This window comes from Xenopus laevis, chromosome 2S (genome assembly GCF_017654675.1).
Source record: "Xenopus laevis strain J_2021 chromosome 2S, Xenopus_laevis_v10.1, whole genome shotgun sequence".
NCBI lineage: Eukaryota > Metazoa > Chordata > Amphibia > Anura > Pipidae > Xenopus > Xenopus laevis.
The window spans coordinates 27872671-27885211 of record NC_054374.1 but is presented as its reverse complement, the minus strand read 5'-3'; the positions used below and the strand labels follow the sequence as shown (position 1 = coordinate 27885211).

The following is a 12541-nucleotide window of genomic DNA, read 5'->3' as shown; positions in this document are numbered from 1 at the left end:
AGATAGTAGCAAAACGGTGGGTGGAGAAGTAAACACAGCAAGGATAGGGTGGGAAGCACTATATATTAACTGAGTATGGTGATCCTATATCAGTGACATATCAATTGGATGCCAGGGGTCCCAAGGAGGCGATAAGCATACAGTGGCCGTATCAAGAAGTAAGAGTCCGGTATTCCTGCGATTCAGTAAACTGGAGCCAATAGAACCATTTCCGTGTCAAGTTTTCGTGGCATTTCGGATTACACGTCTCTGATTTGTAGTGCTCAAACCGGCAAATTTCGTTTACTTTAAGTGCCCAGTCTTTAAGTGTAGGGATTACTTTCGATTTCCAAAACAAAGGTATCAAGGACTTGGCTACTGTAATTAAAGTCGAAATGAGCGCCGTGCGGTATCGTGCTGGGGACATGTCGTTACAATGCAATAAGAAAAACGACGCCGAGTCCGGTATTACCAAATCCGTGAATCTGGGTAATAACTGTTTTATTTGAGTCCAATACGGTTGTAAATTGGGGCAGTGCCACATAATGTGGCTGAGAGTTCCACTTGATTGACCACATCTCCAGCAGATGTCAGGAACATTTGGAAATATTTTAGATAATACACTTGGTACCCTGTACCATTGCGAAAGTAATTTATAATTGTTCTCTTGTAACCTGGCACACAGAGTAGATCTGTAGGAGTTCGTGACAACAGTCCTCCATTCCGATTCCGTGAAGGTGCATTGCAGAGCCGCAAGCTTTATAACTTATTATTGCAGTTGGTCAGTTTTAAACAGCACAGAAAAACATTTCCTGACATACTGAGAACAAAGAATGTGACAGGCAAGGTGGGGCTCATTGCGGTGGAGGCCTGACTCGCTACACAGTCATCAGAGGGCCAGGGAAATATCAATCCGCAACAGGGTTGCCAGGATGGAGGTTTTCTAGCCAAATTGGGCTACTAATTTAAAGCCCAGGTGGGTTTTGAAAGTGTTTGTATTTTGGAAACCAGCTAAAGTTTTTTTCTTGCCCTAATGTAAAAAGCCTGCGTCTCCCAATGCATGTGGGGTAATGTAGTTTTTGTTTACTAATTTGCCAACTGCCAAGTTCAATGTAAGACTACAATAACCAGCATGCAATGGGAGTTATTAGATTCTGGGCCCTGTACCCCAGTATACCCCTATAACTTCTGCCCCCCCCCCATCTATTGCATTTTGCTTCATAGAAACATTTTAAAAAGACATATCTTCATATATATTAGTGTATTATTTAGAATTTTTTTCACTGCACATGTGCTGTTTTTGGGCTTCTTTTGAAGTGCCTCTTGGCTAGTTTTGGGCTGGTTATGTAGCTGATTTTGGCTGGTTTTGAAAATTACACCTGGCAACCCTGATCCCTGTAGTACGAACTCTCTTATAGACAGTGCGCATGTGTGAGCCTTGTGGAGAATGGATGGTGGGAAGGTGTTGCTGTGGGGATGTGGGAGGCGTTGCTTGGCAACTGAGAATCCTTTCTGAGCATCTTGCAGCATGGAGGAGCCCGACGTCTCTTTGGAAGTGGGAGAGATGGAGACGGCTGAGGTGTTCATAGAGGGAATATCACAGGAGAATGGAGAGCTGAACAGTGAGGAAAGTGAGCTGCCAGAGGTGAGGGGAAGGTCTCTGGTGCTGAAAGCTTTGTTTTTTCATCTTCCTGTTCTGGGTCTTACTGATCCTACACCTGAGTCACAGCTCTCACTGGCACCTTCTCCCATTATATCTACAGTCCATTCTATACATAACTCCCAGTAACTACCAGCACTTCCTGACTTTTGATCCCAGTAACTCCCAGCACTCCCTGACTTCTGGTCCCTGTCTCCCAGTAACTCCCAGCACTCCCTGACTTCTGCTCCCTGTCTCCCAGTAACTCCCAGCACTCCCTGACCTCTGCTGCCTGTCTCCCAGTAACTCCCGGCACTCCCTGACTTCTGCTCCCTGTCTCCCAGTAACTCCCAGCACTCCCTGACTTCTGCTGCCTGTTTCCCAGTAACTCCCGGCACTCCCTGACTTCTGCTCCCTGTCTCCCAGTAACTCCCAGCACTCCCTGACTTCTGCTCCCTGTCTCCCAGTAACTCCCAGCACTCCCTGACTTCTGCTCCCTGTCTCCCAGTAACTCCCAGCACTCCCTGACTTCTGCTCCCTGTCTCCCAGTAACTCCCAGCACTCCCTGACTTCTGCTCTCTGTCTACCAGTAACTCCCAGCACTCCCTGACTTCTGCTGCCTGTTTCACAGTAACTCCCAGCACTCCCTGACTTTTGCTCCCTGTCTCCCAGTAACTCCCAGCACTCCCTGACCTCTGCTGCCAGTTTCCCAGTAACTCCCAGCACTCCCTGACTTCTGCTCCCTTTCTCCCAGTAACTCCCAGCACTCCCTGACTTATGCTCCCTGTCTCCCAGTAACTCCCAGCACTCCCTTACCTCTGCTGCCAGTTTCCCAGTAATTCCCAGCACTCCCTGACTTCTGCTCCCTGTCTCCCAGTAACTCCCAGCACTCCCTGACTTATGCTCCCTGTCTCCCAGTAACTCCCAGCACTCCCTTACCTCTGCTGCCAGTTTCCCAGTAATTCCCAGCACTCCCTGACTTCTGCTCCCTGTCTCCCAGTAACTCCCGGCACTCCCTGACTTCTGCTCCCTGTCTCCCTGTCTCCCAGTAACTAAAGTTTTTCTTGTTTTGCAATAAGATAAACTTTTTCCTAAGATTAAGTAGGAATGGACTCTTGTAGGCCTTTGGAAGCAGGTCCTCTATAAGTCCAAGCAGGCTGGGGCAATATTTATATATATTTGGCATCCTTTTTATGTAAAAAGCTGCCAATATTGTCCATATTATTGAACTTATAAACATACTCTATACTATAGCATTAGCAAGTTTACATAAAAGTTTAGATAAATGTAACACTTTAATCAAATTAACTCTGCCGACTGTTGTGAGCATGAACGACTTGTTCCAATTCACCTTCACACCTGAAAAACTGCCAAATACCTTGACATCTAGTACATTTTCTAATAGCACCAATGTTTTTAATTGAGTACCGCAGGGCTCTGTACTTTCTCCTTTGTTTATCAACTTGTTTATTAATGACTTGGAGGTGGACATTATCATTGCTGTCTCTTATTTTACTGATGATACTAAATTGTGCAAAACTGTAAGTTCTATGCAGGATGCTGCCACTTTGCAGAGGGATTTAACTACACTGGAAAATTGGGAAGCAAACTGGCAAATGAGGTTTAATACTGATAAATGCAGAGTTTGCACTTTGGTAGAAATTACATAAATGTGAATTGTACACTAAAAGCAGTGTGTTGGGAGTTTCCTTAATTGAGAAGGATTTGGGGGAGTTTGTGGATAACAAGCTGTGTAACGCTAGGCAGTGTCACTGGCTACTAAAGCAAATAAAGTTATGTCTTTCATAAAAAAAGGGCATTAACTAAAGGGATGAAACATAATTTCACCTCTTTATGGGTCCTTGTAAGACCTCACCTTGAGCATGGGGGCAGTTCTTGGCTCCAGTCCTTAAAGGAACAGTAACACCAAAAAAATGAAAGGAATGACAATATAACGTAGTGTTGCCATGTACTGGTAAAACTGGTGTGTTTGCTTCAGAAAATCTACTATAGTTTATATAAACAAGCTGCTGTGTAGCCATGGGGGCAGCCATTCAAGCACAGGATACACAGTAGATAACAGATCAGTACTACTATAGTTTATAGAAACAAGCTGCTGTGTAGCCATGGGGGCAGCCATTCAAGCACAGGATACACAGTAGATAACAGATCAGTACTACTATAGTTTATATAAACAAGCTGCTGTGTAGCCATGGGGGCAGCCATTCAAGCACAGGAAACACAGTAGATAACAGAAAAGTCCTGAAGAATCCCATTGTATACTACAGAGCTAATCTGTTATCTGCTACACAGCAGCTTTTTAATATAAACTATAGAAGTACTTATCTGTTATCTACTGTGAATCCTGTGCTTGGATGGCTGCCCCCATGGCTACACAGCAGCTTGTTTATATAAACTATAGTAGTACTTATCTGTTATCTACTGTGTATCCTGTGCTTGAATCAGTGTCGGACTGGCCCGGCGGGAAACCGGGAAAAAACCCGGTGGGCCCCGACCCTTAATGGGCCCCTGTCGGGCCAGACCCCTCTCCCGATCAGTTTAAAAAAAAAAAAAGTTTTCTTTAGGCGCCGCGCAGCACTATCTGCCATGCACGCAGCGCCATTCATGCAGGAGCACCGAGCAGCGCCTTTCAAGCAGGCGCGGTGAGCGGCACCTTTCAAGCAGAGGCTAGCTGAGCACTCTCTGCGCTTCAAGGTAGGAGGGCAGGGGGGGTCGGAGGGGGCACCTGGACAGTAGTCCCGGTGAGCCTCGGGCTCCCCAGTCCGACCCTGAAGGCTACACAGCAGCTTGTTTATATAAACTATAGTAGTACTTATTTGTTATCTAATGTGTATCCTGTGCTTGAATGGCTGCCCCCATGGCTACACAGCAGCTTGTTTATATAAACTATAGTAGTACTTATCTGTTATCTACTGTGTATCCTGTGCTTGAATGGCTGCCCCCATGACTACACAGCAGCTTGTTTATACAAACTATAGTAGTACTTATCTGTTATCTACTGTGTATCCTGTGCTTGAATGGCTGCCCCCATGGCTACACAGCAGCTTGTTTATATAAACTATAGTAGTACTTATCTGTTATCTACTGTGTATCCTGTGCTTGAATGGCTGCCCCCATGGCTACACAGCAGCTTTTTTATATAAAATAGTAGTACTTATCTGTTATCTACTGTGTATCCTGTGCTTGAATGGCTGCCCCCATGGCTACACAGCAGCTTTTTTATATAAACTATAGTAGAGTTTCTGAAGCAAACACACCAGTTGTACCAGTGCATGCCAACAGTTCATTATACTTTCACTACTTTAAAACACTTTAATTTTTTTGTGTTACTGTTTTCTTTAAGAAGAATATGAATGATCTGGAGAAAGTGCAGAGACGTGCAACTAAAATAAGAAAAAGGGATGAAACTATGAGGGTAAATTAACTGGGTTGTTTCTCTGGGGAAAAGGTGCTTATGAGTGGACATGATTACTAGTGATGAGCGAATCTGTCTTTTTTTGCTTAACTGAAGAATTCAAAACTCCTAATGCATTAGTCAATGGGTATATTTCTTTTCACAAAGAAAGATGGCCAAGTGCAGAATTTCACTGCGGGTGAAACGCGCGTCAGGTGCATTTTAGTTTTTGTTAGGCAGGGGGACAGAATCAAAAAATCTTTTTAGGCCTTTGCTTCACAGCGGAAACGTGTGGGAAGCGTTGTGGGCGAAGGGGTGGTTAATCAACGGAGCCTTCATTTGGGGTAGAAGTCAAACGCTTATGCGAAACTCACTTAGAATATAACAATTCAGTTTGGTTAAGTGCATGGTGGGCCAATTTGTGGCACCACTCGCTATTTTTGTCGCCTTCTATGGCAATGGGAGGGTGCGTCTGAGGGTGAAGGGGTGGTGGTAATATCCATGCCTGTAAACGATCGTTGTAAGTCTAGCTTAATTTACAACCAACCAATCGAGACCAACTGATACTCATTAGCATTCGTACACGAAGATTGGCAGGTGGGGTGGTTACCCATCGGGTAGAAATACCGAGGCTTATTAGCGACCGCTTAATGTTAACTCTATCCATGGTTAAATAATCAAGATTAACTGAAACTCACTAGCACTCGTATGCCAAGTTTGGCAGGTGGGCTGGTTATCCATTGACAGCCCTATATTCACCTTATGCTTGGCATGATTGCCTGACTTAATTTGGGTTCTTTGTCTCCCTGTTCCTAACTTTATTTTAAATGCTCTTCTGGACATATGGTTTTATCTAATTTATCAGTAAAAGTTAAGTTTTAAAATATTTTTTGTTCCTTGAGTCATCATCGGGTTCTATGATGGGGTGGTGCAACTTTAAGGGTTAATCTTTTTCTTTTCTTTTGTATTACCAGAATTTCACTGCAAATCTATGTTTGGTAAACAATTTGCTAATGATTATTCTATACAAGTACATTAGAAGGCATTATAGACAGACAAACAATCTCTTTCCCATAGAAAAGATCACCGCACCATAGGCCACCCCTATAGACTAGAGCAGGGGTGCCCAGACTTTGTTACTCTGGGATCTACTCTCGACACCTGGCCTCCGTCAGGAGATCTACCTTGATAAAACGAGTGGGCTGTCTACCGTACAGCACAGGAAAAAGTATCACAAGCCCATAAAATGGTTATAATTCTATCTAGATTAGATTTACCTTGATAAAATGTATACTTTATTTATATTTGTTTTCCATGCTTTTATCTACCATTCCCTTTTTGCCCAGTGTAGTGGGAAAGAGATGAATAAGAAATAATAGCAGGAAAATTATATATTAGAACTGTAATTATAGTTCCTATCTAAACTGTAATTCAGCCAGCGGAGAAAAACATTCAAAACAAATCTGTTCAAACAAAGGCAATGCTGTATTTATTACAAAAGCACAGTAGCAAGTCTCATATGATTTGCCCTGTAACTATAAAATACAATCTGATTGAAAAAGTAGCTTCAAACTAACTGTAGTGTTGCAATAACTGCCTATTTATATACTATTTATCATTCCTCCTCTTCTCACTCTAGTTTGCTAGAATGGGAGGAGGAGGAGTGAGTACGGGGAAAAAATGGGGAGAGATTGAAAAACTGATAAAGAAGTAATGCGTGTTACTGAGTCCAGTCTCAGCCAGAGGGAAAGTGCAGACTCTGTTTAATCACAGTGAATTAAACTTGTATTATAAAACACAAACCTTAAACATGAATGGTTTCCTGAGCCAATACTGATACACAGACTAAATTTTGCTGTGGGGGCAAATGACTTCCATTTATTCAATGTATACCTACAATCTGGTTCACAGTGGCCATCAACGCAGAAGATCTAAGAACTTGTATTTAGAAGCAGATATAGTGACATCCAATAACCTCTTACACAACATTTGCACACAAATCACAACATACATCTCAGCTGTCACAACCCCATCTAATCATCTAAACATGCAGGCTGTTCAGCAACGCGGCTGTGGCGCAGCAATGCTTTATTTGCGTAATTTTCCCCGCATCCACGCATTCTCATCTCGCAAGACTTGTGACATCACAGCTACGAAGTGTGGTTTCAACTACTCAAGGCGGGTGAATGGGTCAGGAACATTAGGCGGAGCATCAATTGGTCTGTATGCATAAATATTTATGCTGAATAAAGAGTACATTTTTTTAACTTTGAGAGAATGTTTTGGAATATATTTTTTTGGACTTGACTTATGTGCTCTTTTGAGCTGGGGGCTATATTCCAGCATTTTTTGACAGGCCTTTATAGATTGCAGCAGTTGACTAATAATTTTGAGGTCAGGAACATTAACATGATCAACTGGTAGACTGCGATCATTGTTTTGGGCACCCCTAGACTAGAAAATAATTTGAAAGGAGTGTAGGGGGTTCTTCACAGTGAGGACAGTGAGGTTGGAAAATGCACTGCCAGATGATGTTGTGATGCTGATTCTGTAAAAGGGGTTTGGATGATTTCTTGGACAAGCAGAATATCCAAAGCTATTGTGCTACTACAATCTAGCTTATTACAGGCAGAGCCGGGCCAAGCCGGGCAGGCGCCCTAGGCAGCCTGCCCGGCTGCTGCGCCGTCTGGGTGTGCGAATAGAAGATTGTGCACTTGCGCGAATAGCCGCTCGTACGCGTTCGTGAATAGGCACTCGTGCACATGCGCAGAGCGACGCGCATAGATGAGAACAAGTGGGCGGTCAGCAGAGAAGAGATCGGACATGGGGTAGGAGTAAGTATGTGCCTGGCACCCCTCCACCTTTGTGCCCTAGGCACGTGCCTACTCTGCCTACCCCTAGTTCCATTCCTGATTACAGGTATCAATATATATAATATATAAATGTGAGTGTATAGACAGGTCTGTGTATATATATGCTCTGGGGTTCATTTATTCCTTTGCAGGGGTTCAGCTTGATGGACTTTAGTCTTTTTTCAACTCAAATTAACTCAGTGACTATAAGTGTTTCATCTGCATAAATAGACAGTTTCTCCTCCCAGTCAAACAGTGGCACTACCCAGGGCTTACTTGTTATTATAAAGGCTATGGTGAGAGCAGACACAAAAGGAAGACAGTAGACAGGTGGGGGGGAGAAAGTAACTTCTGCTAAATTTAAGGTGGCCATAGACGTTACAATTACAATCTTTCCTGGAAAAGATCTTTCCAAGAAAGATTGTTTGTTTCGATACACACGTGTAGAGCTGAATTGTCAGATATACAGGTAGAAACCAGGGCAGGGCCAAGGGGATGCAGAGTAGGCACATGCCTAGGGTGCAAAGCTGGGGGGCGCCAGGCACGTACCTCCACTGTCGACTACCCCCAGTCTAGTCCCCTCTGTGCCCAACTTTCTGTAGTTTTTACTTTTTGATTTTACGTTTTGTTCTCCTGCGTATGCACGCAGGCGGGCGCCAATTAGCGCATGTCCACGTTTGCGCCAATTTGCACATGGGCAGGAGTGCAAAAAGAAGTAGGAACCAGTCTTTCTTGCACATTCGCACGTAAGCGCTACCTTGACATGCGCACTCGTGCTAAGCCGGCGCTGCACCTGCCGGCTTGCCTTGGGCACCTGTACGGCGCGGCCCTTGTAGAAACAATAGAATTCTACGTGCATCTGATGATTCAATACTGTGGTCGAAGTTCGGGGTGCCTTCAAGGGTACTCAATCAAAATTTTTCGGCTAGTCCGATCGACGAGCTGACGGATATCCATATCTTCTGCTGATATTGGTCGGCTTGTCTCCCACCATACATGCACCGAATAGGGTTGCCACCTTTTCCTCCTTTGGAATCCGGGCAGGGGGCAGTGCCAGCAACCTCAGAGGCAGGGCTGATGACGCAAAAGGACAGGCCAGTGACGCAAGGGGGCGGGCCAGTGATGTGAAGCGGTCAGGGGCGATCCGTGTGCTGCTGCCGCCTGAGGCAGCAACTACGATGCCACCCCCCTCTCCCGCTCCGCGCTTAAAAGTTTAGCGTTGGAGTGGGTCAAAATGGGCGGTATCGCTAGTGAAATAAGCGCGTACTAAAAACCGGAAATTCACTTTTAAAATTACAAGAGGCGGCTTTTTGCTGCCCCTTATAACTGGCTGTTCACTGCCGCCTGAGGCAAGGTGCTCACCTTGCCTCATGGGTCATGGCAGGAATGACCCCGGAAGGGGCAAGCCAGTGACGTGAAAGGGCGGGCCAGTTTCATGGCGGTCCCTAATTGCCCAAATTGCTCACAATGCAGTGAACAGGCTTGGCCGGTTTTCAGACTTCTGAAAACCGAACAAGTATTTTTGAACTGGAGAGTGAGTGTAAAAACCTGACTGTCCAGTTCAAAACTGAATTACAATGTAATTCTCCTACCGCACACCCAGCGCTGATTCTGGGGCTGCTGCCGCCTGAGGCAGCAGCCCAGATGCCGCCCCCCTCCTCTCCCGATCCACGCTTAAAAATTTGCGTCGGAGCTGGTTTCAGGGGGCAGTATCGCTAGTGCATTGAGCGCAATAGCGCTCTTTGCACTAGCGGAGCCGAATTTCCGGGTTAAAACCCGGAAGTTCGGCTCTTAAAGTTACAAGAGGCGGCTTTTTGCCGCCCCTTGTAACTGGCCGCTCGCTGCCGCCTGAGGCAAGGGTTTCACCTGTAGTTCACCAATCCTGCAGTTGGTGGTGCGTTCCTTCCGTTGACCTGGCCGGGTCCCTTAGCAACCAATGTGTATAAGAAACGGATCCGCACACACACTGATTAATGCAGTCGGGGAATATCCCCTTTTATTCAGCCACCATCTGATGAAGGGTGGGTGTTCCCCCCCGAAACGTTGATGTTTGGTGGCTGAATAAAAGGGGATATTCCCCGACTGCATTAATCAGTGTGTGTGTGGATCCGTTTCTTATACACATCAGTTCAAAACTGGACAGGTGGCAACCCTAGCATCGAATATTATACGAAAAAGTGTTTCTTACGATATTATTGGTGCATCTATGGTCACTATTATACAATGAAATGTGAATATAAGTGTCCATTCACAGGACAGAGGCCTATCAGATTTACCTATAAAACTGCTTTAGCCACCTCCACCCTGTGAGCTTTGATGGAGACTTATATATATGCTGTAGGCTTTGTGTGTGCTACAAACTGTATTACTACTTACTGGTACTTATGAGACCAGTACGAATTCATTTGTTTTTCCACAGCAACCTACCTGCTTGACATTACCACCACACAATACTTCTAGGTATCGTCTTTGGGACTTCCAGATCTGGCCTGTATGGGAGGGAGACACAAAAGAAACAATTTCAGAATGTCTGGTGGTGGTAACATCATGCTATGGGGATTCTTTTCATCCCTCTATAATAGAAGGATCTATGGATATGCAGAAATGGTCTGCTTCAGAATAAACCCTAGGAGAGAGTTCTCAGCAGGACTGTGATCCCAAACACAAGAGCAAAGTAGAACAAACGTCTTATATCGGCCCAATCTCTGAACTGAACTGTCAGAGACTGGGCTCTGAAAGTGGGACTGAAAGTCTGAAAATCCATGGGACTGTTTTTTTTTAAATCTAAAAATTATATAAATGTCTGTATGTTTTTGCTTGTGAAACCAGTTGCTGATAATGTATTTCTGTTTATAGGCAATGAACGAAGGAGGTGAGAATGTGGTTCCTGAAGCAGAGAAAATGCTAATTGCCTGGGCCTCAGACTGGAGCTTCTGGGTAAATCTTCAGGTTCTGTGTAATGTAGAGTGTTCTGTTAGACCACCTCTGTAAAACAACTGGCAGCAGTGAGGGTTATTGTGCTTACTATTTGTTACGGTATAACTTTGCTATGCATGAAGGTTCAATAACACACATACATTACAATGCCAAATAGCCTATTTCTGCCCCCAAGATAGGAGCATTTTATGGCTTATTTGGGACACAAGTGCTGGGTGTGTATGGGACCTGTGATCCATAATGCTTGGGACCTGGGATTTTCCAGATAACAGATCTTTCCGTAATTTGGATCTTCATACCTTATGTCTACTAGAAACTTATGTAAACATTAAATAAACCCCAATAAGCTGGTTTTGCTTCCAATAAGAATTAATTATATCTTAGTTGGGATCAAGTGCAAGCTACTGTTTTATTATCACACAGAAAAAGGTAATATTTTTTTTAAAATTTGGATTATTTGGATAAAATTGAGTCTATGGGAGATGGCCTTTCTGTAATTCAGATCTTTCTGGATAACGGGTTTCCGGATAACAGATCCCAGAAGCTAAGGAAGGAATTACTATGGTAGGTCCCAGTATTTCACTTAACAGAAGGAGTTTCTTTCATCAGTGGGTTACCAGGTACAGGTATGGGACCTGTTATCCAGAATGCTCAGGATCAGGAGCTTTCAGGATAACGGATCTTTCTGTAATTTGGATCTTCATACATTAAGTCTACTAGAAAATCATGTAAACATGAAATAAACCCAATAGGTTGGTTTTGCTTCCAATAAGAATTAATTATATCTTAGTTGGGATCAAGTTCAAGATACTAATTTATTATTATAGAGAAAAAGGAAATCAATTTTAAAAATTTACATTATTTGAATAGAATGGGGACTATTAGAGACAGCATTTCAGTAATTTAGAGCTTTCTGGATAATGGGTTTCTGGATAACAGATCCCATACCTGTATTTTAGACAAAGGGCAGACCTGAAAATGTTCAAGTGCTCTATTGTTTACACCTCTACAGTATAAAGTATAAAATGAAGCCGAGGAACAGGGGAGACTGGAAAATGTACAGTATGCATCTCATAGGCTTCCCAAAGCAGACTGAAGTTGCCCTTATTTTTGCACAGGCGATTTACATTAACATTGGACATTGGAAGTTTTGTTGCCCGCTCTGGAGAAGATTAAGCACGGGCAATAAAATCTCCCATGCGCCACAGCCCAAAGGTCCTTTATATTAAAATGCACCCTAAATCTAGTTGCGCAGTGTATCAAGTCCACCTTGCCCATTGACCTCCATTTGGACCATCCTGATCTACATCATGCTAAATAATTAATATAGGGTGAAGTTCACCTTTAATATAATATATTGAATAGATAAGTAATGGGAACAGTGCTTGTGTTGTGTAGTGTTTGGGAGCTGTGCTGATAATAAAGCGGTGAGCCTGCTAGGTGCCCTAGTGATAAGTACCCGGTGGGACCCTGTACTACACAACGTTGCCATTAATAACCTCCCCCTGTGTATGTAATCTAGAAACAGCTTTGCACTCAGCTTTGTAAACAAACATGCACATTACATGGATATGGCTCTCAAAGTACCCTTAACACCAATTGGCATCAAATGAGAATATAGCATTTATTTATAAAGGTTAAAGCTCTCAAAAAAGTATTCTCTGCAGCATCAGGTTAGAGGTTTCACAATGTTTGTATGTGTGTAGAGAGCCATTGAAT

At 43.8% G+C, this 12541-nt stretch overlaps 1 protein-coding gene across 1 annotated transcript in view; it reads left to right on the top strand.

Annotated features, from left to right (window-relative positions):
* Window positions 1-1492: 1492 nt before the first annotated feature.
* The window catches only part of MGC81152 (uncharacterized protein), a 56665-nt gene continuing 45616 nt past the window's right edge, over window positions 1493-12541 (top strand). Inside the window, exons 1-2 of the mRNA XM_041583068.1 lie at window positions 1493-1624; window positions 10742-10822. Coding sequence (XP_041439002.1) covers window positions 1508-1624; window positions 10742-10822 — 198 coding nt within the window. The 5' untranslated portion in view covers window positions 1493-1507. The remainder of the gene's footprint in view (window positions 1625-10741; window positions 10823-12541) is intronic.